Below are 27760 nucleotides of genomic sequence, written 5' to 3'. Positions count from 1 at the left end.
CCTTTCCAAATTGTAGCTGTAATAAATATGTAATCGGGAGGCAATGATGGAAAAAGAGGTTCATGGGATTAACTTCCTTACGAGTATCAACTGACTGGCTAATAGGTTTACATCCTATTCTCTGCTTGAATCACTGAGTGAGCATGAGGTTAGTGGAAATGGAGGATATAGTAACTTCCATTTTCTGCTTGGTTGTACCCTTACATGTAATGGTGTTATTATAGCTGGCTTCAATTTTAAAGACTCATTCATCCTATTAAAATCAGGATGTAAAATTTTAATGCAAAATAAACTATTGTTTAAGCATTACTCACACGCCTCCCCCTGCCACATGCCTTTTAGGCGGCTTGTGGGGTATGATGTAGATGTACTCATCAACCATCTTGCACAACCATAATCACACTTTCTTGGATTTTGGGAAGCTCAATAGTTACAAGTCCATAATCAAGCAGTTATGAAGAGTTGAAAATGAAATTTGATTGAGATAGATTTGAGAAATGAGATTGAGAGACTCATGGAATGGTACTAGTAATATCTCCTGATCTACCAAGCCACATCAGCCAGTGGCGTAGCCTGGAGGGGGTCCAGACCCCCCCCTGATTTATAAAAACACCATACAGTGCAACCTCGATAAAACGACACCCCACGGTGCACCAATAAACACTCGTTATAGCGAATTGTCGCTTTACCGGAGGTGGAGCAAATAATAGCCAATATGGTATACCTGTTGCGAACAGTTATACAGGAACAGAGTGGTGCGGTGACAGATAAATTTCTATCTGATAAACATAAGCATAAATCCAGACAAAAGGTGATGTTTATTTGCATCACTAAATTTCCTTACTCAAACAACGGCTAATTGTTTGGTGTTTTCTTGGCCATGGTGCCTGCCATCAAATTATTTCTATTCATGCAACTCATGGACGTGCGGGTATGCTCACGACTGCTTTCTGCCGCACGAGGAACAAAAGAAGATCAAGCATTTGCGAATGCTAATGCCACAATATTTTCACCAAAATTAACTACTTATTTATCAAACGACAGTTCACCACATAAATTTGAAACTTAGCACTCCATTAGCTTCATTTCTAACAAATCGCTAGCAATTACAGAGATTAAGGAGTCTTAATGTAAGTTTTTCCGGCGGTGAAACCCTCGCTAAGGCGAGTGCCAACACCAAAAGGGCCTCGTAAAAACGAACTTTTTAACACGCTTATTGTAGGGTCAATTGACGGTGCATCGGCTATCTCTCGTAATAGCGGGGGTCTCGCTATAGCCCGTACTCGCTTTAACGAGGTTCCACTGTATTTTCCTTCTTTAAAGTAAGCAAAAAATCATGAATTTACAAAATATTTCTTTGTCCAATGAAGTTTTTTGATTATGAAAAGTGTTAAAATTAGTTTAAAATCCTCTTCTTAGTACCCTGTTTTTCTAAAATTTCCCCCACTGCTATCGGCCGCCCTCCCTCCTCTCCCCCCCCCCCCCCCCCCCCCCCCCAAGCGAAATTCCTCTGATCTGATAATCTGATGCAAATTGATGATATGTGCAGGGAGGATGAATAAGGACCATTGAAATGCATAAACTTGCTAGGCGAACATTAAAGATTGTAATGAGAATTTCTTGATTGTGTAAATGGACATTTGATCATTGTTTTAGTAATTAGAATTATTTAAAGTTGGCTCATAAAATTATTGAATGAGCACAGAACCATGAAGTTACATTTCGTACTACTGAATGACTGGACTGAGCAAGACAAGACTAACATGTACGTATTTACTGTGCACGTAAACCAAGGGATTTAAAATGACTCATTGCCCATCCCTTGAGCTTCTCATTGAAAGCTGTCCTCACTTTACAAGACATCACTGTATTTTGATCATCTTCATTTGCTTAAAAATGTATTGGCATATTTAGAAGACTTGAGGAGCTAAGAAATACTACCTAGAAGCGCTGAATAGGACAACTAGTAAGAAATTTGACTCATATCATTGTCCCTTGATGTTACTTTTTTTACATTTGACTCTCTTTGCCACATAAACATCATATCTCATAAAATGTTTATCATCATAATAATCACAGTGTAAAAGCTTATACGTGACATATCTGAATGGTTTACGATATATATTTTTTTTCAGATTGAAGATGAAAGGATAGCATCAATGCTTGGTGTTAAGTGTGGAACTTACCTTGTGAGCGAGTCTGATGACCAAAAGTTACTCTATCGAACACCAGTGAGAGGGAATCCCTTGGATGAGTCAGTTACTCCAAAAGAGGAGAAAGATTTGGAGGACTTAGTTAGTCCTGAAGGTGAAAAGAATGCTGACATGCCACCTCCATCAGCAGAGCCAGCAGCGAAGAAAATGAGGCTTGATGAAGGTGATGATACCAACAAGGATGGTGAAAACAGTTTGTTAAAATCTGACATATCTGGCTCAACTGGAGATGAATGGAGTAAAGAAGATAGTAGTAGGAAGGATGATTTAGTAGACATGTTGTCAGGTGACATGTGTGAGTCAAGTGAAGATAGAGAAGTGACCTCATTGACTTTACCAAGTGCTTCAGTTACCAGTGATGAGGTGGTTTCTGCTACCTCACCTTGTGTTGCTCTTTCGGAAGTGGTAGATGATGTGGGAGAGGTTTCTGCATCTGGAGACCATAGCTCAGTCCAGGCTGTGGATGAGCTTGTTAGTCAGCATCTGAAAGAGATGAAAATTGAAAAAGAATTAGATTACACCATAGACCCTAAGGCAGTACCCGTGACATCTATGAGTGCTGTCCCTGATAATTGTGGTGGCAGTGTTACATCAGCTACTATACCCCCTGCCTTTGAAAGTCTTCAGGACCATTTTCAGACATCAGGGGCAGGAGATACAGTTCAAGCTGAGCAAATGGGAGTAAAGTGTGAAACTCAGGATTCAAGAACCATCCCCAGTGAGTCATTTTCCTCTACGCTAGGGTTGTCAGAAGTTGTCAGTCAGCAGGTTGATAACTCATCAAAGTTGCAACATGGACAGTGCATGGACAATGTTATTCCAGGGGACAGTGTAACTAAAGACCTTCACACTGATCATGCAAGTAGTAAAGTTGAAATTAATTTTCAACTTCCTCAAGATAGATCTATGAACCTGGATTTGACTGGCAGTAGTATTGATATGAGCTTAGACTCAAACATTGAGAGTGGTCCTGAATTGGATTTTGAAGCATTAAGTGAAGAGTTCAATAGGAATACTCAGAGTTGATCCATGAGCTCAAAGTTGGTGTAAATATGATGTAATGGTATTTTGTTTATACTAGTTTGATATGACTTCCTCCCTAGGTATGTTTTCAATTTCCTCTCATGTACATTTTACCTACTGTACAAGGAATTGGCCTGATGAATTTTCCTCAGCCTTCTATTAACTAAGCATATATCAGAATGCTAAAAATTTTATAAGAAATTGTAAATATGTCTGATGAATTGATGTACAGGAATTTATTTGTATCTTTCCTTAGCTCCTCCAATTTTTCTCAAGAAATATGGTACAAATCCACTTTGGAAACATAGTTTTCATACATTGTTTGGGGTAAGTATTAATATATAGCATTGTTTTTTGTTATGTTGTCATAACATGGCCATTATATTTTGCACTGAGTTATACCTTAGTGTTTGCTCACTCTCTGAAGTTAACTGTTGTATTTGTGCCAAAAAGTTTGGTTATCACGAGCAATATTTTAATTGGAAACAAAACTCCAGTGGCAAGTGATATGTAATCATGGTTTAATGTAACGATAATGATTTAGTGACCTTTTTATGTTTCTTAAAAATAATAGAAATTGGAATTCAGTTCAATGGGACATCATTGCCTTATATTTTAAATAAAATAAATTTCTTGGCTTAAAACATGTAATAATTTTAAATTTGCAAGTGGAATTTTGAGTGTTGAATGAAAAGGGCATACTTCGTGTGGATCATGAATTTATGGATAATCTGAATTTTATTCATTTTATTTTTGCTTAAAATAAAATGGATATTTTCATTACCTTTTATGTAAGGTACTTAATGTATGATTTCTTCAAGAAGTTACTTCGTTAAATCCTATCTGAGATGGGTGAACAGACTTTTAATGGTTAAACTTTTCATTCCATTCCATGCAATAACAACCTTCAAATCATCATTGGTATTGCTTTTAAACATGAGGTGCTAAGAATATATTAGGGTCTCAAAGTTAATTTTAATTAAAATTTTGTTTATAATTGCTTTACAGTGTTATGTAAATGAGGAACATAGTATAAATACATTTCTTGACAATAAAATATTTTGGTTTAATTATTTTTTATGGCATGATTTGGATTGTACTGCAAGTCCACCTATAGCTATTGAAAACTGTTTAAAGCTTTTGTGGATTATCATTTGGGGCGATGGATTGCTAATTCTTCATTTAATTTTGTTTCTCTGATATCCAAATTCTGTATTCTGAGAGATGTATGTGTTGAAAATCACAGAGTTAATTCTCTTGTCATTTTTTTGGAATTGCAATTAGACTTTAATTGAAGGTTGATAAAATGTACAGTTGGGTTACAAGAGTTTGGGTTGGAGGAGTAGATTTGAGACTCTTGAATGGTTGGTGGTTTGTTAAAGAGGCAGTTAATATACTACATATGGATGTTTATTTAAGGGTCTTTTGGGCTCTGGAATATTTTTTTAATAGAGTGTAATGTATGCTGAATTTAGGCCTCACCCAATCGCATTGTGTGCACACTATGAAGATTTCATGCTCCCAAAAAGGGTTAGTTATTGGTTTTCGCCTAAATGGTTGGGTAACTGCTAGTTTGCTTAAGTTAGAATAAATTAAACTCCTAACCTAACTGATGATCCTTAGTGCCTTCATCTTTGTCCTTGTTTTGGCATATCACTCTGGATAGATAACAAAATAGTGCCACGTAAATTTTAAACTGATAAATGAACGGAAAATCTTGTCCAAGTATCTCTACACCTAAGGTGTGAGTCAAGGAGTGGAATTGAGGGGCATATATATACTATCCTCTTAGTTACAGAATATTAAGGCCGTTTTACACGGTACACGGAATTGTGCAATCTGACGTACGTGTGAAGGCACAATCAAAATTGTGTCGTGTAAAGCGGTGAATTGCTAGAACACATGCGTGGATGCGAGACGTCAATGTAGCCCCTGTTCTAATTTCGTTCATGCATTCGCACAATTCTGCACCATTTTAGAAATTAATGCAGCTCTAACCTGCGCAATTCCGTGCCCCGTGTAAATCAGCTTTTACTAAGTGTTGTGGACATGCATTTCTCAGAATTATTTAAATATTGTAACAGGAATGGGGCCAATTTACTGGATAATTATTCTGCTTGAGGAGGTTATGGTTATTCAGTTTTTCCTGGGGAGAGATAAGAATTTTGAATTGTCCATCCATGGAACTGGAGTGAGCAGAATGGCAAATGAAATTGTCTCCATAAATTGAGTTGAACTCGGATGTTAGACTCGGGTGAGGGTCCTAGGGGTTAGTAATCTCTCAGCAGTAGTGGGGGTCGGAACAAAATTATCTATGAATTGTAGCTGCAATAAATTATTTATTGTAGCTGCCACTGATGGTGTCTTGATGTGAAAAACTACTCATACAACTAATCCCAGTAACCTTAAGTGGTCGAATATGTGAGTAACTTGGGGTGCACATTGGCAAGGACTTCTGAGGAAGAAAGTAATTTGGAAAGTTGAAGAAAGGTCCCAGTGTACTCTCTACTTTAAATTGCTTCACAAGAGGGTTGCAAACGATATGAAGACGGTTAAGTGCTGTCAACTCAAGAGATTACACACTGTTAAGCACGCGATATAAATTTCATATATCTATCTCCAGAAAGGTTTTGCCCTAATTCCTTCATTTTGGAATTCCTTGACTGAAAGCATTTTCGTATTTCGGCTAAATTAGAAAATAAGGTCTTCCACCACAAAAATTCTCGAAGATTTATATAATAATTTAAGAGAGGCTATTGCCTCCTATGCTATTGACAAATCGTAACAAGGCTAGGTTGAATTAGTAGGTCAAATTTCGGTGTATTTTATCATTACGCAATTCTCATGTTGACTCTCGAATTAATTTTAACTGAGAGTGGAACCTCGTATACTATATACCGACTTTATTTTGACAGGAACTAAAAGCTGAGCTTATTTCTGAGTGCGGATGATAACTGTGGCCATACATCTTGCTAACGTGTAACTATTTTGTACATTATTAGTGGTTTTCATTGCAATTTCTCCGCATTCCATTCTAATACCAAGGTAAAAAGGTTTAAAAACCGATATATAAATGGTCCTACCGCTGAAATATTTCGCATTACATGACAACGAATATGGTTGTTGAAACACGCACGTCCAGTCGTTTAAGCAAACAATTCTCAAAGTTTTATTACTCATCATGGTATCATTTCCCTCTCCCGGTAACTACTGTTCACGTGTTCCACTTAGAGAGTAAATCAAGAGCCATCGAAGCATCGATAAATATTATTGTGCAAAGATCAAATAACCAGCAGTAATATTAACAGAAAACTAAACCCGAGGATCTGAGACATTTGTCAGTAATGGCCCTTGAAATGAAATCAACGAACACAAGATCGATGCCGCACTGAAGCTTATTTTCGTCGCGAAATTAAAACCCCAAATGCCCCAAAACGTGAGAGTGAAACTTCCTTGATTGGGTGGCACCCTTGATCACCAGCTGATCGCGGAAAACAGTTGGCGGAGAGAGCTTCGTACGTATTTTACTTGGTCTATATTAAATAAGATGCATATTGACAATACATACTGATAATGATAAGAAATATGTCATTTTTCTCTGATATAAATTTAATGTATCCGCATTTTGTGTGATATAGTTTCTCGGAAGAGTTGCCAAGTCTTTTCAGTGTCGATTGACTGCGAACCTGACGTCACATCATTATGTGATACTGTGGGGATGTGGGGAGTTCCTCGGTGAGTACCCATAAAGTTTTAGCAATATATCTATCTGTATAACATTTTGTTGAGAGTGACAGTGACCAGTGGATTTGTCACTTTAGTTTGCCGGTATGGGATTTATTTTCTTTGCTGAGATTGTGAAATTTCATTTAAACTTTTGTATGTGAAAAAGGTAGTACGCCAGTGTTTGTTGAACGGTAAGCAGGGTAACCTTGAGAAGGATTATCATTGTGTGTGTATATCTTTGTTAATTCTAGAATAGACTAATTGATCGAGTATAATCGTGCTCGTTACTTTTAGATATTCAGATGGAAGGTTGATTACAACCATATGTTAGGCAACAAGTTCTTACATGTTGACTGGTCGTTGGCATATGAAGACATATTTAAAAGTAGGTCGGAAGGTAATATCTATCAGCGGTGATTCCATGTATTGTTTAAGTGAAATTTTTCTTCAACTGGTCACGCTTAGTTATTGTAAAAGTGAGCACTTGATATAGTTTTTCACCATTATCATGAATATGGTATATGTAAAGGGATAATTACGAGTTCATTATCACGAACGAAATATTCTTTCATCGTATCATTATGTTCCTTTTTTGTTAATTATGGAATGGTAGACCGAAGGGTCGGAGAACCCGATGGATTATTAGTTTTAATTGTATGTACATTCTTTTTCTGTGATGTTTGGGATATTGCACTTAAGCGAATATTTCAGAAGTCATATTTGCGCGATGAGTTATTTTCCATCTTACATGGAGAACCCTCTAATGTGGAGCAAGTAATTGCAAAGTGTGAATTTAGGAAGTGTTTCACTTAATCTACGATTTTTGCCATTGCCAAGCGTGATGTGCTTCGTTTTACCTACGTGACCAATGAATTTTTGATATCGTTTATGTTGAGATTTGTGTACATGGCATTTTGAGAGAGCGAGAAAAACTTATTAATATTTCTCTCGTAAATGCTATTTTTTAGACTCCAATATCTCTATGTTTTTCTTGGTCTCTATTTCAGTGCGTCATGTCCACCTGCGAGGATTGGTCGATTTTAGGTGTTTTATGAGAGAATGCTGGCACAATATTAATTTACTTACACTTCGTGATCTTCGAACTTCATTGAAACATGAAGTGAAGGAGGACTAAAGTCTATAATTCTCTTCCCAGCCTTTTGAATAAATATTTTAGACATTATTTACTTACGACAATTGACGCAATAACTTGTAGTTGTTAATAAATTGGGCACTTAAATAAGAGGATAATGCCAAGGTCATGGAAGTCGTCATAAAGAGTCTTTCAGTCTTTTACCAGATATGCAGCACTTGAGGGTAAGTCTTTTAGGCCTATAATAAAATGCTTTTGAGCTTGATTTCATTCATGCATAATGAAATTTAGCTCTGATTTTTTGCTGCCTCTAATCAAAGCAAAAGTTATTCAGAAACTGCTCAACCAAATTCTCTAATCATTAATTACCAGCAGAAATTTGAAGACTTCCCTAGCACGTCCACTGTTGCATTGGAAGAGGGATGTGGAATAAAGAAAGAAGAATTGGATGTGGGAGATACACGTGAAGAAGAGGAGGAGGAAGCTGGTGAGAGCAGCAGTGGTGAAAAAGGCTCTGAACCAGCTCATCATGCCAGGCGTCCCATGAATGCTTTTCTTATTTTCTGCAAACGTCACCGTGGGGTTGTCAGAGAGCGTTATCCACAATTGGAAAATCGGCAAATCACTAAAATACTTGGTGAATGGTGGGCAAATTTGGAGCCGAATGAGAAGGCATCGTACACAGAACTGGCTAAACAGGTACAGTAATGATCTCGCTTATTTATTGAGTGAGTAAATTGATAATATTCAGATCAGAGATGGCATCCCTGTTATTACCCAGTTGTATTTCGTAATACATGGATCAAGCTGTTCAAACTGTATAAATATTTGTGTATTGGAAGTAGTGGTTGACACTTAGCGCAAGTCAGTGAAAGGTGAGACTTCTTGTCTGTTAGTTATAAATTAAAAAAAAATTAATTCATCTACACAATTATATCCAGTAATCTTGTAACCTGTCTTTGTCATGCATGAAGTATTCTAATTCCGGAACACATGCCTGGAAAACAGCTGGTAGGTATGCTAATTTTGTACATTCATCAAAGCAAGGACTAGTTTTTTTCTTCTTTCTTGAGCTCGCCTACCTAACTACACTCTAAAAGATACAGTAACAGCTTTTTAAGGTCTGACAGAGGATCAAATTGATGAGGTGGCTATTTGAGGGTTAAGTTTTCATATCCTGCAGATACCGGCTCTAATAATGGTGGCGGCGGCCAAGTTTTCAGCGAATCTCACGTTGATGCTGCTTGGAGAAGCACTCTCTCTCTTGAAGGTGATTAAAAGCCACTGCCTGCTTGGCATCTTACATTCAAAGCATGCTGATGGTGATTTCCCCAGTGGTTGATGACTGAGGGGAGGGTGATGACCTCTGCTATAATTTTCGGAAAAATTGAAATTATGGTTCTCCTTATGGCTTTCCAATAAAGTTTCCATGTCACCTCCTTACTCAGCAATGTTTAAAAATTATTGATGATTATTTAAAAGCCTCATGTCAACTCATATCAGACTTCAAATGAATTATTGCAGAGAGGATTGGTGTACTACCCCAGCCTGCACAACGTTGTAAATAGAACTAAAATATACATGAACTTTCTGTATATAACAGAGATAACTTACACATTAAGTGAAAATATATCTGTACATTTTGGTGAAAATTTAGAGAAAATCTGGAGACATCAAAGAGAATGATTTCCTAAATACGACAGAAATCATTTCCTTAACAACCAGAAGGGCACTATGTAGTGCCCAGATGCCGAACTAACGGCGATTTTTTAAAAGTACACTACCGCTACCTGAAACCGGTACTACATTATCAACATGCCTACAGTTTGCTCTTGTTGCTTTCTCTGAAGAGGATGAGGATTCTTCACATTTTTATACAAAATAAATTCTAAATTCCATAACAAATTATCTTTATTTGGAGACCTCTACACCTTAATTTAGAATCAATTTTTTGACACCCTCGCCCTAGGAAGGCGAAACCATTCCCTCATGCTCCTTCCAGTAGTAAGCTCCACTTAGGGCACTTAGTTCCCCTCTGTTTTCAGCACCTCTGCAAAGGAAAGTATGACATTAGCTGCTAAACGTAATAACGAGAAAAGAATGAAACTCACTTCCAATGCTGTGGAATAGGTAACAATATATGTTCTTATATCGAAACGCTAATTTTCACCGAATCTTAAAAATACTTAGGTTATATAACTTATTTCACACTCAAAACAAACCTCGGGGGGGGGGGGGGGTAAGCGTTGCGACCACATTTAAAAAATGACTTATAAGGCACTTATCTTGGTATGAGATGGGTAAATTTTATGCTGCAGTAGCCATCATAGACGGCAAAGGATGGTGGACAACAATGCCAGATAATGACAATGTACCTACACCAATGAGACAATGTACCCACCTTTTATGTTGTTCTGCTAGAAAGTAATTTGATAATGCTCGTTTCATTTATTACTGACGAAGAAGGAAAGAAATATTGTTATGTAATACGTCAATCCAGTAATAATGTATTAGTAAATGCTAGTCGACACTCCGTGGTTACAGAATCAAAACCTCGATAACCAGACTAATATGCGGAGAATAACAACGAAAGAGAAATCAATGATACTCACTTGAAATACAGATCCAATTTTTAAAATACCCGTCTATGTAAATTTCAGGGCGTGAGATGTGGATGCGATGGTACAAGATACTTTTTCATTTTCAATTGGTTTCACTAATACAACTCAAGGTACAAGGGACAACTAGGATAATAAACATTCGTGTTTGCGATTTCAATCATATTGATAGTATGAATCAATAGTCTTGCTTTACAGCTTTTGGTTAGCAGATGGGAAATGTCTCAAAGAGGGTATTTAGGACAACTCGTCCCCTAAAACATCCCTATTACATGCAGCTGAATTCTTATAAAGTTTCACTATTATCAAGATAAAATGTAATTCCTCAATACTGCTAAGGGACTAAAGTCTTTCTTAAAATCAAAGCATTAGCACTCACAAAATAACAGCCTTTCACGCACAATAGTGCACCTCGAGAATTTAAAATGCTTGATTGTATGTTATAATTGTTTCTTGAACTGTGGAAAGAAAATATCAATTAGCTCTCCAACCGCATGAGTCCTCGGAATATAATTTAAAATTAAATTCACTGCATTATAAGCGCTAGATCCATAAATGATCTAGTAGGCTCTATGCGAACCGGAAAGATAGGGAAATACCTACCCTGTAATTTCTCTAGTGATATCTTTTCCCCATTTTTTCTCTTCCCTATCTGTAAAGAATTTATGCTGTGCTGGCTTGGATCAATATGCAGTATACGCCCCCTTTAAAACAACTACATGTATCTGCCCCTGTCTGTCTCGACATCTTTCACTCCCTCTTGGCACAAATGACTTAAGCTTTCAGTCACCTCATTGGAATACCATATCAATTCAACACTGATTTTTATTTAACCACTTTAAAACTCCTATTAGTGTTCTGTAAAGTTCTCAATGAAAATTCTTCAGAGAAAATTTTTTAAATCAATATTGACTGGAATATTCAATGGACAGAGTTCTTCTCCAAGCAGGACCGAGTGAGCTTTATATGAAAACTTGACCACCACCATTTTTTGAGCCTGGGTCCACAGAATACGAAAGTAACACCCTCAAGTAGCCACCTCACCAATCTGATCCCATATTCAGGCCTTTTCTAGCTGTTACCCTTTAGCTTTTTGTGTGTAGTTACATAGGTGAGCTCAAGTAAAAGAAAAAAAGAATAGTCCATTTTTTGATGCAAATTAAAAATTACAATATTGGATGTTAGCCTGCAGTTGACTGTTAATGCTTCATTACACAGGGTATGTAATTGCGCAATCTGACTTGTACGAAGGTGTAGACAAAATGGTGTTGTGCAAAGCGGTGAATTACTATGCATGAATGTGAGATGGCAAAATAGCCTGTTCTACTTTTGTTCTTGCATTCATGCAATTGCACACCATAATGAGGAATTAATGCAGTTCTAACCTGTGCAGTTACATGCCTTGTGTGAAATGGCCAAGAAGATGAAGAATTAGAAGACAGCTATGAAGGTATTGTAGAAGTAATAAAGAGGTGAAGAAAATGGTGGGTCCGCTTGTGTTGTGGATGGTGGTATGTAGAGGTTAGCTTCAGGATAAGTTAGCTCATACATTAAATAAGCGGTGGTGGATAAAAGGGGATGTCATTCCGAGATGATATTGATCTATCTCTGGGCTAAGTAGGACTTTAAAATGATGTAGACATCTTTGAAGATGTTTTGACATATGATGAAAGGAAGCTGCCTTCTACAAATAGGTGTGCTATGAATCCCCCGATGAGAAGGTAGTAGCTCCTCTGCATATGACTGAAAGGGGAGGCCACATTGGTCAGTAAAGTAACTCTCATTTCACTGCAGGCGTGGAAAAATTAACTTTTATGAATGTACTACACATTCTCAGCCTTAAATTTTTAGAGCCTTATTATGATATTTGGGAATGATTTTACTTAACAAATATTTCTCTTAAAAAATTTCAATTGCTTCAGTTTCAACTCTTTCAAAGTCCGTATCAAGGTAACAAGCAGTAATTCAACGCAAGCCACCTAATCCAGAAAATTAGGGTGTAGGGGTAAGGGAGGAAGAGGGTAAGAAAGGAGCCTTTGCTTCAATGGTTGTGGTAGTGTGAAATGGAGAACAATATGAAACCACCGCATCATTACCCTAGGAATACTTATCTACTCTTTGATTTCATTCTGCTTTATATTCAGATGTGATAGAACCTGTTTCAATTAAAATATTCCAAAAGTAATCCTTCATTCTGATACCTGAGTGAGGACTACCTGAGGTGGTATATCAGTCAAGTATGATAAATTTTTTTTATGGTTAGGAACATAGAATGAGAGTTGACTTTGGACCTGCAGAAGACTGAAGAACCTGGAGGTAGAGATGAAAATAATGTGAAATGAAGTATATTTGAATAGTAGTGCTGAAGTTCTAATACTGTTCAAAAAGAATTCTGGAATTTGTATCATATGTGCTTCTTGATGTGCATTGTAAAGATAGTGATGAGGAAGACAAGGAGGTAGCTAGAGATACCATAATTGCATAGGTTTACCTGCCTACAGTGCACTATTAATATGAAGAGTTAGAAGATGGCTATGAAGGGAAGTTGAAAGTAATAAAGAGGTGTAGAAAAAGTAATTATCATATGTCATTGAAACACTTGTCAATATGCAAGAATAATGGAAAAGTGTGGATTAGGAATGTGACATTGCCAAGAGGAAAGGAAATTGGAATGGAAATGAGTGTGACTCAGAGCACAAGAAAATAGTATCCAACACAGTTTATGAATCACCTGTTGAGTAAGTACACATATGGAAAATACCTAGGGACTTAAGAAGATATCATGTGACTCTATTTTGGTGAAGCAGAGAATTAAGAACCAGATGAAGAACTCCAAAAGCTACAGTGGGGTAGATATTGACTGGCATAATTTAATAATGATGAATTGCCATGTAAACTTCAAGAAATTTAAGAAAAAAGTGAAACATATGGCATATAGAAGAATAGGATGAATCTTACCCATCACTGTATCATTTCATTGAGCAGCGAATCACAAATAGAAGATAATATGACTTAGAAATTAACGAAAGATAGTTTGAAAAACATTAGAAGTTGAATACAGGAAACAGAAGTCTTTGTGAGAGTAAAGTAATTGAGAAAAAGTTATGCATCATGGGAGAAATAATAGACCTCATTAAGAAAAGAAGTTGTGAAAGCATCCAAAGACTGAAGAAAGAAAACTTTACCACCAAGGAATATGGAATTAAACTAATCAAAAAGAGAGAAAGCTAGAGAAATTTTGATTAACAATGCATTCGAAGATTTACAAATAACCTTACAGTATCTGGAATAGTGGGAGTGGCTAATAGGATAGTGAGGAGCCTCTTCAAGGAACAAATTAGAAGATGCAATTCCGAATGACTTAAATGGAGATCTGATGTTTGAAACAAAGAAAAATTGTAAATAGAATGCCTGGAGGAGTTACACAATGGAAAAAAATCTTTTTGCCAAGTATGTAATTGAAGAGGAAGGTGAAGTAGATTTAGGTGGCTCAATCCTAAGACTAGAATTGTATTAAAAGAGCTGCTGTTCAAGACATCTGGAATTGAAGGTATTCCTGCGGAGCTAATTCAAAATGCAGATCTGAAGACTTGCTCTGCTGTACTGGAAATCTCCAAAATGTACTCAATGTAATGCCTTATGTCTCTTAGTCAGGGTCATAAAATCATAATTTTAGGATCAGAAGCCTGAAAACACGTGCATCAAAGACATTGAGAATCTACTAAATAATAGAAGGAGGAGCACAAGAGTGCAGAATGAATAATTTTCATTCAGGAAAAGCAAGAGTAAAAGGGAAGCATTATTGCCCTTTGGCTGCTCATAGATGAGAGGTTGGGGAAGGGTTAACCTATGTTCATTGCATTTGTCAGCTTAGATAAGCCTTTTGATAGGGTTGATTTGATATCAAAGCTTGGGACTCCGAAGGAAATTGGGGAGATACACTGTGAATGAAGAAATATAAACATTCTATGTAAAAACCAAGCAGCTATACGTATTAAATCAGGAACTAACTGTGAAGAAATGAAAATAGGGTAGGAGTCAGGCAAGGGTTTGAGGTAGAAAGGGCTAGGGCAATTGTAAGAAAATTTGCTCTGTTCCCTTTAATAATAGTAATTTTAATATTAACTTTTGAAAACCTTTAAATTGAATCGAGAAGGCTTCAGGAGAGAATACCCCCAGGGAAAAATTAAAATTCTGGGATTTGGTGATGACATAGCAGTCTTAGCCAAGACACAGAGGAATCTGAAGACTACTGGAAAATATGGAGAGGATAATATGAGTTGCAAATCAGAAAAAAATAAACTAAAATATCAGTATGCTGCAAGGGAGACGAGGACAAGACCAAGATAAAACCAATAAGTCTAAAGCTTGAAGAGGCTCAAGGGTTTTTTTATATTGGAAGCTGAGTAATCACTGATGGATGAAGGAAGACTGAAACGGTTAGTGGAATAGCACAGGTAAATAGGGAATTCCTAATAAAAAAGAATGTGGTTACTGCTGATATTATGAGCCTAGAAGTAAAGAAAAAATTTATCAAATGCTATGCATTGAGATTTCTCCTTAAGATAGTGTGGCATTGACATTAACTGCAGCTAGTCAGGAAGGGAAGCATTCAAAATTTGGTGCTACAGAGCAATGATGAAGATAAATTGGATCAACCAAGCGAGCAGTAAGGAATTAGATTTATATGATGTTTAGGAGGAAAGAGAAGTCTTCAAAGCATCCCAAGAAGAAGACGGAACCACTCAATAGGTCAAATCATGCGGCATGATGGTCTAATGAATACAGTTATACGAGGAAAAATGAATGGGAAGATTGTCAAAGTTGGACCTCAAATTAGTTACATCTAACAAGGATTTTAAAGAAAAAAACACAAGTTTATACATTGAAAGCCTAGATGAGTGTAGATTTTAGAGAGAGTCGCATCCAAGGAATTCTAGGATTGTGGAGCTATAGTAATTATGATACTTGAACCAAATGATAGCATTAAATTATATCGGTGCTTTAACAGTTTAATGTTCAGAAACATTGAGGTTTCAATTTGAGCTTTATGATATAAGAAAAAATTGTTGTCTTCCTCACAATCCCTTTTTGAGGAAGGAAAACATTTCAATAGCTACTCCAGCTTTATGTGACGGTTCTGAGTATGAAATATGAGAATTCTCAAGATTATATCACATTCTCCTTAGCATGGGCTTTTCCGGAATTTATTTGAAGTCTTCCTGGTGGTTAAGGGAGGGTGATCTTATTGCATCTATCCTCCTCTCAATTTGATTAGCAATGAAATTTATCACCAATAATTACGAATCTGTTTTCAGGGGACAGCTTCTCCATTCTGGCCCTACCTTAACTCTACCGATGCTGCTGTTTACTGAGTATTATTTTTCCTCTGAGAATCTTATTCAATACCTCAAAATATTGGCTAAGGCATAGACGAGGGGATCAGTAGTTCTCCTTCCAAGAAATTATTTGGCAATACTTTTCATTCCTAATTCAGTTGACTCTGGATAGATACTGGATGTCTGGCTCCTTCGTTAAGAGACCTATGATAAATTCTCGGTACACTTATGTAGGATAAAATATGATGTGCAACACTGTGATGCTTTAACGTGTGGAGTAGGTATATGATTGTGGTTAGCCGATAATCAATTTACCAATAATCGGTTAATGATTACTGAGCTCTTGTTTTTCTTTGTAAAGTGATGAACAGTCAGTAAAGGTTGATAATCTAGTTTATTCTTGAGACAGCTTTAATGGCAAAATAGAAAGATTATTACTCCTGGAGTACATATTTCACACTTTGAGATTTTTAAATAATGATATCTATTTTTCGCGATTAAATGAAAAGTGAAAATTCTCAAGCACACGAAAATGCGATGGCTAAATATGAATGCTGGGAAAAGCCCATGTGACATCTGGCTGCTGCTGTGTGAGGCCACCTGGGTGCGAGGCTATAAACGCCGCTTTGATGCAGGCTGCTTGCTGCCGAGCATGGCAGTAGCCTAGAGTACCCTGCTAGGAAGTAGCGCTTGGCTTAAATAAAGATTATTTATACCCTATCAAACGAAGGAAACTTTCCAACCTTAGGTAATTTTAATAGGTGATTATTAAGAGATGTTTCCCTGAGCTCTGTACCTCATGAATGCATCGGTAATCTCAGACGATGTAAATATCTTATCTACTCGTATAGAAACTAGGTCCCTGTGACGTCACATGTAGTGGCATCGCATGGGTGTCAATCTGGCCTTCTTCAAATGAGGTTGATATTGACCATTTACATTTGTCTAAACTGGGATTTCTAAAACCAAATAATTTGTATATTATGAATACACTAATGGTGGGTAACGAATCGCAATCAATGCCTTTCATTGTTTTTGAAGAAGGAAATAACCCTATAGTGAAAATTTCATAATAACGTTTCTTTTACAATGGACTGGATTATCATTTTCGTGAGGGCCTACGATTTGCTTCGTAAAAACGAGAAGTTTGTAATGAGGTTGTTCGTACAATAAAACCTCTATGTAGTGAACCTCTATACATCATAAACCTCCATACTTCATACCACCCCTATAGTCCCATCACATTTACATGTAAATTTATAGGCAAACCTCAATATAGTGAACCTCTTTATCACTTGAAACCTCCATTTATCATACCAAGGAGACACCCCGAGGTGGCCTGAATACCTCCACAAATCGAACCGAGACAACTGCAGAGAACTCTCACTTTGGGCACAGTATGAACAAAGTTTCAAGTAATCCGATGTGAAGTGAAGAAATTGAAATGAAATCATAGGGCAAGAGCTTGGCAGTGGAAAATTGTTAGGAATTTTTTTTCAAGCAGATGACTTCTAAGGAAAACAAGAATATTTTAAGATAATATTTTGTAAGAAATATACCTCCTTAGTTGCAAAAAATTCTAGAGAGCACAATCAATGCTTATTTTTATATAAATGATAAGATGCTATTGTCATATCAGATCCATCTTTCACCAATTTCATTTCTAAAAGAAACATTCTTACAAACTTCGTTATTATGAAGCTGCGGTTTTTGGTCAAGTTAGAAAATACTGTTTATCGGACATTTAGTTTGGTTTGTGCAGCTTGTCATAGTAATTTCAAGCCAATTCTGTCACGGGCCTTTACTTGCTTATCCGTGTGCAGGACAATATCTGCTGTCCACTTGTAGAATGAGCCAGACTTAATGTTTATCAACCCAACGTCTGATGTTATTCGGCTATTTAACACCAGAAAAGTTTTTTTTTTTTAATGCCTCTCTTATGAGCAATTTAGACTTTCATACGCAGCTGTTCTTCATATATATTTTTAATATAAATGTCATTTGTGAATCTCTCTCTTAGATTCCTCTGTAAGATATGGATTTTTTTCTCCTCGTTACAGCCTGTGTCAGGTATCTATCCACTCTAACGATGCAATTAACTGTCAATAATAGCATGCGTTAAACAGTGAGAAATAATCAGTTTCATTGCTAAGTTATTACTGTTGGTAGAATGTAAAAAAATAGTAAAATATGTTACACCCATGGAATTCTGTAACATATTTAAATATTAAGCATGGAAAGCAAAGAAAGAGTTAACGCTTTGAGGTGTATTTATGTGCAATTAAGCTAAGTGGTATGGCGTGGTACGCCAAGGCGTGATTTTTCACCGTAAGTCCTTATGGTGGTCAACCTGTTAAGGATTGCATGACCATAGAGCTCAGCAGGTTTTGAGTGTGGAGGACCCTCTGTTGAACCTTGTTGGACCTTCAGGTGATTTAGAATGGCTGGTATATTTTCTGCTTTGCTAAGTTTGCATTCACATTCAAGACTTGCCACAAATATCCTAGAAATCCCCTCTATAGTGTCAATAGTCATACCTTTTTCAGTATTGCCAGAGGATATTCCCTTGCCTAAGAGCCTTTGATGGTGTTAAGTTAATGAGCATAGTTAAAGCTGTTCTTTTTCCTGAATTCATGAAGGTATCTTACTGGCCAGTATTCTTTTCCTAGCTGATTCTTATCCTTCATTTATCTCCTTTTAGGTGTAAATCTCTCTTCAAATATAATACTCTTAGCCTAATTCACTGTTTTGGTTTTCTTTTATCCTTAAAAATCTTTGTGCTCTCCACAGAGTTTATTTTAGATAGAACTTATGAGCATGGTATGGAAAGGATACTGAGGGAAATTAACTTTCTGATCAAATGAACTATTTTTTTAATGAACCATTTTTCATACGCATAATCATGTCTGTGAATAGATTGTGGAAGTACTTAATTATTTACTGCTCTTTATTTTCAGTATAAAGAGGCATTTCTGAGGGCAAATCCCGATTTCAAGTGGTATAAACTTCCTGCTCCTCCGCTACGCACACTAATGACTCGTCCATCAAATCAGAAGCCCTTGAAACTGGATTGCCAGGTTTCTTGTGGAATAATCACTCCTGGAAAACTTGCAGGTTAGTTTTGTCATGTTTACTTGTATGTTTAAAGCTCAGTTGCCTTAATGTTGCTCTCTCAAATGCTTTTATTCTGTGTGTAACATGTGAATTGATTGAAAGGGAAACTGTTAACTCTTTATGGTGACTGAGAACTTACTGTTTCTTTCCATTGATGGAATTCCTTTAATTCATTGCTATCACAAGTCTAACTCTAAATTCTATTTTGTGGGAAGAAATACGAGAGTGTGAATATAAAAAACAACGATAGAATGCCTTTTTCCTGGATGTAGACAGTTACTTATACCACTTATTTTTTTAAAATAAGTGGTATAAGTAACTGTCTACATCCTGGTATAAGTAACTGTCTACATCCAGGAAATAATGGAATACCACATAGTTAACCAAGAGTTAGTGAATTTTGATAGAAAGCCTGATTACATGTGGAGCAGAGGTATGGGACATTAAGGAAAAAAAAGAAATAGTTTATTGACAACTGAGAGAGATTATGTGAGAAGGAGTTGCAGAAAGAGTAGACTTGTTAAAGATAGAAATTATTCAATAATGGAGATGATGGAATTGAAAAAAAATATGGCCCACGAGGTAAAAGGGCAACTACTTCGGTTTGGCCACTTTAATAGAATAGATGACACAAGATGGCCCGAGCAAATATTGGAATGGAGACCTCCAGAAAAACTGAGAAAGGAAGACCAAGAGTGAATTGGAGACAAGGAATACAGAGAGCATTGGAAACAAGAGGAATGAGAGAAGTAGAATATCATGACAGAGAGGAATGGAAGCTGAGTGCAGGAAAACAATGGCAATTGTAAAAAACCTGCTGTATAGTTCTTCTTGTTGTATGTGCTTCCAGTTGGTGTCTTGCTCCTACCTATACTTTGTTGAATCTAGTAGTTTTCAGGTTAAAGAATTTAAAAAAATCATGAAAATATATCCTTTTGGCCAACCTATGGGTTGTGCTAAATGTATTTATGTAATGGCAGTTATAGAAGGTGCAGTTTTGTTAGACAAATGTGATTTATTTGTGAGTTTTGGTGCTATTAAGTATTAACATTGGTGGTCATTTATTGTTTCAGATGAAACTCAAATGGGAGGTCTCAGCAGTCTCCTATCTTCTCCACCAACTACACCAACCTCCCCACACATTCCTAAACCTCCAAAGAAAAGGTATTTGGAGGCAGCTCTGGCCAACCAGGCTTGTGGGGGTGATTCGCCTGATTTTGAAGCTGCCTCTGATAATGTCCAAAAATTTACTGAGGTAATCTTCTAGCCTGATCATTTGAGAATTGTCTTTTAGGTGATGTCTGTTAAGCTTTGGCCCATGGTTTACAGAGTACACTCCCGATTATCTGGGCTAATGATGGAGAGAGACAGCATGAATAATCCGAAAACACGGATAACCCAAACTTACCCTTAAATGTCTTGTTATTCTCATAATTTACCAAAAAACATGCAATATATTATTATTCATGCAGTTATTCTGTTATTTTAGAGTGCTTCCTGGACTCAATGAGAGCTTTCTTTGCAAGTTCCCAATCTTTTTAGCAGAGTGCGGTCGTGCACTGCGAGGCTTGGAGAACAGGAACACGGTGCTCCCGTGAATGCAGCAAATGCACGATCACTTCCATTTTATGAAGGGGATTCTAACAGAAATAATGAGCCCTGTTTATCCTAGCATTGATGCAGTAATTCCAATGATTTTTGCATCCGTTTTTATTTTTTTATAAAGATTGCGGAAAAAATTGAGCGAGAGTAAAAAATCATGCATGGATAATCCGCAACCCGGATAAACCGCTGCTGGATAATCAGGAGACTGCTGTAAATGAAGAGAATTTTTTGCGCAGCAAAATTAATTTTTTAAAATATGTATATAAATAAAACTATTTATCCTGTAGATGTACACATAGGGATGAAGCAAGTCAAGAACATTTGATTCAAGGAGAAATTATCATCATGTTCATGTGTTACATACTTTTACTTACTATTACTTATTTGACATAAGTTCAGTCAGGACAAATATAATTCAGAATGTGGAATAAAAAATTGATCATAATGTTCAATATAAAATGCAAATTTTGTTAAAAAGTTTTGTATAATGTTCTGGAATCACTTTAAGTACTCTGATAAAAAATGCAGGTTATTTATCAGTTTTTATCTAACTTCCAGTCTGAAAGTGCTCTCTTTTCTATGTTTTTGAGGTCATCAGCTGACTTATTGTAGATTTGCATAGTACTTTTGTGGTGACTATATATTGTGAGTAATAGTTTCTTTCTCCTTCTTTTAGATACCACAAAAAGTCCCTGTGTCAATTGCATCACCATCCAAAGATACTGCCACAACATCACCCAGCAATGACGAAGTGCAGCAAGGGGACAATAATAAATTACCCTCCTCAACATTTGCATCTCCCTTCACTAAGTTGCGTAGTCATGCGAGCAAACTGGGTCAAACCAAAGGGAAACAAACGGGCAGCGATGAACCCATACAACCATCTAACATACCTCACACTGCTGCTAGGGGTGTGGAAACCACAATAAAAACATCCCAGCAGCAAGTCATTGATTGTGTAGTCGATAGACTTTACTCGGGTGCAAGAGTGAAAGGGGGCTCTACTGATTCTTGGAACCTTGTATCTGATTATGAAGACAGTGGGGGTGATCCATACGTCGGTGACGGAATGGGCGAGCCACAGGTGGAGGGGACAAACTTGAATGCTCTGTCGAACCAAGTTAGTGATTACAGGCAGTTGCATTCATCATCCCAAATTGACCCGGCACCATTAGAAAGTGCACCTTGTGACTCTTATAACTGTGATAGAATGAGCGAAGCTGACAGTGCCATCTCCAGCCGGGATGATCTGAATTCGTCCTTTGGGGAGAGTGCGTCCGTAAGCAGGGTAATGAGGATCGCTGACGAAGAGGAAGGCGGTTCTGAGGAGAGATGTAATGCGGGTTGCAGTGTAGATGATGCCACTAGTGTTGTAAACTGTCGAGTGGGCTCCATGTCTCAGGGTGCACTCCGTAAAGTGGTCAGGGAGCAGGGTAGTGGGGGAAGGGGACCACAGCACAACCAACCCTCTCCCTCCTCTTGGAGCACTCCTCAGGGAGAGACGAGGAGGAAGTCACTCAGGGCGTGCAAGGGGAAGAGGTACCAAGAGTTTATGAACGAGGGGAGGATTGCGCGTGGCAAGAGAACTAGGAGACCTATGTCTGGCAGTGACTGGTAAGAAGTTATTTTTATTGATCTTCACTCTCAGTATAAAGTTTGAAGATGTATGTATTTCCCCTTTAGAGCAGGGGTCTCCAATTTACTAGGCCACCAGGGCCACACTCCAAGATCTGAATCGCCCTGCGGGCTGGATAGCAAATTTGCCGATGACTGAAATATTCGATACCAATGTCTACTGAAGAATCCGGTGGCGTATTTCTTATTTACGAACAGTTGAAGGTGACTTTGACGTGCAGTACAGTGCTGCAATGCTCCTAGCAGCGGCTCACAGAGTTCAATGAGCGAGAATCGGGCGCTACTTGAAACGAGTGTGCGGGCCGGATGAAAGCCCTCCGCGGGCTGGATCCGGCCCGCAGGCAGCATTTTGGAGACCCCTGCTTAAGAGTATTTTCTCTCCTCATTATAAAAGTTACAGAAAAATTTTTCTCCTTTTATGAACTGTCCTTTAGTTTTGCTGATTGTCGTATCTACTTCATTTAGGGCACAGTGACGTCATGGCAAAATTACCAGTGCTGGAGCACACTTTCCTTAACTTTTTTAGAAGTGAAATGTTACACCCTGCGTTTTTTATCCCAAGTTATTCTTTACATTTTATTATAAAAAATTGTTTTGGTTACGAAGGTATGTTAAAAATTTTGAGGCAACATTATTGATAAAATTGTTATTGTTGTTAATTGTTATTACACTTTTATCAATTGCTACAATTGATAAAAGTGTAATAACAATTAACAACAATAGCAATTTTACAATAAAGTTGTTACAATTGTTAAAAGTGTTATTTGACTTCTTTGTCTATGTTAAGTGTTATAGTACTATTATGTCTTTTGTTAACCAGTGCCAGAACGGCATTCTGACACCATGACACCAGTGGTAGGGCAGTCCTATAAGTCTTTGATAGTCATTGCATGGTTATGCTGTGCTTTCACTCCTGTACTGCTTCATACAAAAGGTTGGTTTGGATTGTTGAGGGTAGAGCTCACCCCATATGCCACTGAATGTATGGTAGAGGGATATAGAACGTTTCCCTTTGCTACCTTGCTCTGCAAGAATTTTTAGAGGGAGTGTTTAGATAGGAGTCATTTAACTCTCCTCTTCTCCTTTATCTTCTATTCTATATTCTTCTATTTTATATTTGTTCTAATAAGTGTAGCAAATTGCCACTGCCAGTTCCACATTCGATGCATAATTCATCTACATTATTTAACATTTGAGTAGTTGCCAGAGGCTCTGGAGATTAAATTATTTTACAAGTCCCAGTTCATGTTTCCAGAACTAAAAATATATGCATGGAATTGGTGTTTTTATCTATTTACACTGCAGTTAGTAGATTAGATAGATTTGTTTCACTCAAAAACACCAATAACAGCTTGGCTTTTAATTCTCATTGCTTTCTATAATCACAGTACCAATACTCCATATTATAAACCTTATGTTGAACACTAACTGTGATATTGCCATCATTTTTTTTTGAAGATGAGTCCTATCACCAGCATACTTAAAAAAATATTTCCATGTGAGGATAAACGGAAGTTCTTCACTTACAGCAAGGGTCCTTGAAGGGAACCTTGATCAACCCATTCCTACCAGCTGGTAAGATGGCGTATGTTGTATCTTGTTATTTGTCTTGAAAATTCTTGCTTGGATTTTGGTAGGTAAACCTGATATAGCTGTTTGTTTGAAACCTCTCAGGTAATTTAGAAATGAATTTTATCAATGGAATCTCATGTTCCGTCAAAATCCATAACCAAATTATAAATCAACTGGACTCAGTTACAGTTACTTTTTAAAATTTCTATCAGTTAGAATGTCAAAAAGTTAGTAGTTGCTGTTACAAGTACAGTTACGGTTACTTTTTGTAAAACATTTTGAAAACTGCCAACAAGATTCATGTGAAATGAATGATGGAATGTTTCCTTAGAATACAAGATTAACACATTGCTTTTGGTCTGTACTTAGGCAGATTTTGGCATGTTGGAATAAATTAGTTCACGCAAAGTTCTTGGCACACACCTTTCGCTGCAATCATAATAAGAAAGGTAACTATTATCATGCGGAAAGAAATGAGTACCTTGCAAGTAATAGTTACATTTTTTTCAAATGTAATGATCACAAATAGAAAATGGCGTAAGTGTTAGCGTTAAAGGTAACCAAGTTACTTTTACTCAATCATTCCCCATCTCTAAATGTTGCCATGGAGTCTTAATGAGATCTGGATTGGAAATTGTTGATGCACAAGGAACTGAGGAGGGCTTAATTTGAAGAAAATCACTTACTTGATAACGTTAGATCCCTGTCCTTAAGTACATTGTATCTTCTCACATACCCATCTTCATTGCATAGGTAGTATCTCTTTCTTCTAATCTCTGTAAAGGAAGGTACAAGTTTACTGGTGCATCCAAAAAATTGAGGCAGTTATATACTCTACATTAACATCCAATAAACTACTCCTATCAATAGTAAGGGCCTAAGTTTAAAATTTCAACTTCTTTTATTGCAGCACACGCGTACAACATTAAATAAATTGTAATTGAAAGTGAGTATGATCTTTAGCAAAGGAGTGATCACACTATGATCCTTCATTGCTATCTCATCAAAATATTTTTGTTTCTCACAAAAAAATACCCTCATAAATGCCTGTGGAGTGATCAGTCAATCATCTTTGCCAGCTATGAGAGTTGTATATCACCAGTGTTTTGTCTGTTCTTGAGAGCATTTGCTTTATAGAGCTTCCTCTTTTCTTCCATATGAGAATATAGATCAAGAAAACATTCTTTTTGATTTCATGAGCAGCTTTGGGTACCCCATGCCTGTCAAGGAAAGAAGAGATTCTGAATCATCTTCCTCAGCTAGTGAGAAAACTGATTCTGCTTTTTCGGAGGGCAGCAGAGGTTCTAGGGAACCTGATGACCACAATTCTACTTTACCTGCCATGGGAATGATGGATTTGCCTGCAGAATCCCAGAGTCTGGTGGACGAGAAACAAATAAAGGAAGAATTTATTGAAATGGAAGATGAGGCCCCTCAGAATTCATTATATGGCTCCAATGACACTGCCAGAGAGAGGTGAATTTTTTAAAAATTTTATTTTCGAATAGTAATATGAATTCTATAAAATTTATGGAGGAATGAGAAAATTCTATGAAATGGGTGTAATTTGGCTACGTAGTTTATTTAAAAAAATTTAATGCTGAAGTGTTCAGACAAACTTGTTTTCCCTATTTAAATCATTTTACTTGATATGAGACTAAGTTATTCATTACTTATGAAATGACTGAAATGGTACTACTTTATATTTCATCCATAATTTGGCCTTTACACGGTATTGGTAGCAAGTTTCATTATTATTATTAGTCTCTATTGCAGAGTGACGTAGCCAGGAATTTCATTTGGGAGGGGGTCTAAAATTAGGGAGAAAATTTTTGAACAACAGAGTACTAAGTAGAGGGTTTTAAACTAATTTCAACACTTTTCATAATAAAAAAACTTCATTTGTCAAAATCTTTTGTAAATTCATCATTTTCAGGATTTTGTTTTCTTTTTTGAAGCAAAGTAATTGTTTTTTATATTTTAGGGAAGGTCCGGATCTCCTGGACCTTCCCCCTGGCTACGCCATTGCCCATTGCACAGAATTTAGAATGGTTAATATAATTCATTAGGTATTGTAATTGTTGGGCTAGCAGCTTGCTGAATCGCTAGTGGGAGCCTTTGAGTATCTTCCTTGTTTGAAATATTTGTTGCAGTGAAACCTCAGGTACAGAAATTTGTTAGGACTAGAAAAGTGATGACTCATCTATAGGGAAGAGTAATACAGAGGTGATATTCAGGTGGTATATTCACAGGAGCAACCAGTGTGTTCATTTTTCTTGAATAGAGGACTCACAAATGTAACAACTACAGCCTACTCTATCTTTTATCATTTGGAAGAATGATGAAATTAAGAATTTGATGATGAGGAAAACCGTGTTAGCTGTTGCTTACAAATACTGTGGAAACCTCAAACATAAAATGTTTAAAAGGAATGATCTCGCTCTATGATTCTTGCTAGGAAAACATTTAAGTCAAATTTTTCAGTTGGATGACTGTCTCAGGAATCTTATGCTTACTGCTAAGTTTTTTTTCTTTCCAATGATAGATTGCAACATTTTATTCTAAAATTTATTGTTGAAGGTTGTTGAGAGGAATCGAAGAATTTTTTTCAATACTTAAAATTGTTTATTAATTCAGGGATTTAATTGCCACTACTCTCCATTCCCCTTTTCCATGCTAACTCTTTTACTTTCCTATTGTTCTTAGTTTCGTCTTCGTTCTTGACTTGCCTCACGTGGTGCTTGTCTTGTGATCTTCCTTGGAATCTTTCCTTTCAATTTTTTGCACTAGTATCCTCCCCATATGCAAAATTGCTCTTGCTAATGATTTGGACCACCCACCATGTCGTTCGATGCTTCACAATTGCCTTACCTCTACTTTTTAATTACCTTCTCATTCGTACCTTTTTCCACCCTTTCTACCATCAATATCCTCCTCTGGCATCAGGCCTTTACGGCTTCTATTTGTTCTCGATCATTTTTTCCAATGGTCTATGTGTCTTAACACTTGAAACCCACACTGCCAGTTTTAATGCATGCCCTATTGCTGTCATAAACTTTATCTTTTCATGTCCTTCAGCCCCTTTTTTTTATTACTTTGGTGCAATGACTGATACCCTCATGAATTTCTATGAATACATCGTAGGTCACTGCTGGATCCGATAACTGTGAAATGATGAATAATGATCAAATTGGAAAGATATGGTGACTTCCATGCTCGTGATGAGCATTGCTCAATTTGTTGCATGAAATTTAAACTTAATGTCCAGATGAAGATAAAGCCCTCGCATATGCTCAAAATTGACCCTAAAATTATTTAAAAATTAATAAAAATAAAAATTGAAGAAATCAGCAAAGAACACCTGGCAATTAGAGAAACTTAAGGAGCCAAAAAATCAACAGGCCTTTCAAGAAGTAGTGGAGCGCAAGATAGGACTAGATCAGTCTGAAAACTCAGTTGAGAATAACTGGACTACCTTAAGAAGTGGATTTCAGGAGGCCGCTAGAGAAGATCTAGGGATAAGAAAATGTGTTAAGAAAAAGCCATGGATCAGGGATGAAATCCTAGACCTCATTGCAGAAAGGAGAAAGTATAAGAATACGAATACTGAGGAAGGACAGGCTTGCTACAAGAGAATAAGGAACGAGATTTGCTGCCAAGCGAGGAAAGCCAGAGAAGCGTGGATGAGGAAAATATGTGAGGACGTACAAAATAACCTCGTAAAAGGGAAAGTGGAAGCGGCCTATAGAATAGTGAGGAATCATTTCAAGGAACGAAACACAAAATGTAATAGCATAAGGGACAGGAATGGAAACATTCTAA

The 27760-nt window shown here is 36.9% G+C and overlaps 2 protein-coding genes across 9 annotated transcripts in view; both read left to right on the top strand.

The window, feature by feature from the left end:
* Positions 1–4311, top strand: part of LOC124153751 — a 28683-nt gene extending 24372 nt beyond the window's left edge. Inside the window, exon 6 of the mRNA XM_046527100.1 lies at positions 2136–4311. Within this exon, the coding sequence (XP_046383056.1) occupies positions 2136–3239 (1104 nt within the window). The 3' untranslated portion in view covers positions 3240–4311. The remainder of the gene's footprint in view (positions 1–2135) is intronic.
* A 1970-nt stretch (positions 4312–6281) lies between these two features.
* LOC124153749 (HMG box transcription factor BBX) overlaps positions 6282–27760 on the top strand; it is a 42011-nt gene continuing 20532 nt past the window's right edge. For 2 of the 8 annotated variants that reach the window (XM_046527099.1, XM_046527098.1), the window contains exons 1-8: positions 6305–6751; positions 6875–6971; positions 7970–8279; positions 8428–8754; positions 18970–19126; positions 20200–20381; positions 21408–22345; positions 25142–25414. In XM_046527099.1, coding sequence (XP_046383055.1) covers positions 8265–8279; positions 8428–8754; positions 18970–19126; positions 20200–20381; positions 21408–22345; positions 25142–25414 — 1892 coding nt within the window. In that variant the 5' untranslated portion in view covers positions 6305–6751; positions 6875–6971; positions 7970–8264. Of the gene's footprint in view, positions 6752–6874; positions 6972–7005; positions 7154–7181; positions 7360–7969; positions 8280–8427; positions 8755–18969; positions 19127–20199; positions 20382–21407; positions 22346–25141; positions 25415–27760 lie in introns of those variants that run through there. The other 6 variants (XM_046527092.1, XM_046527097.1, XM_046527096.1 and 3 more) reach the window with 6 other exon arrangements.

This window comes from Ischnura elegans, chromosome 2 (genome assembly GCF_921293095.1).
Source record: "Ischnura elegans chromosome 2, ioIscEleg1.1, whole genome shotgun sequence".
Classification (NCBI taxonomy): domain Eukaryota; kingdom Metazoa; phylum Arthropoda; class Insecta; order Odonata; family Coenagrionidae; genus Ischnura; species Ischnura elegans.
This window is presented reverse-complemented; position numbering and strand designations above follow the sequence as displayed.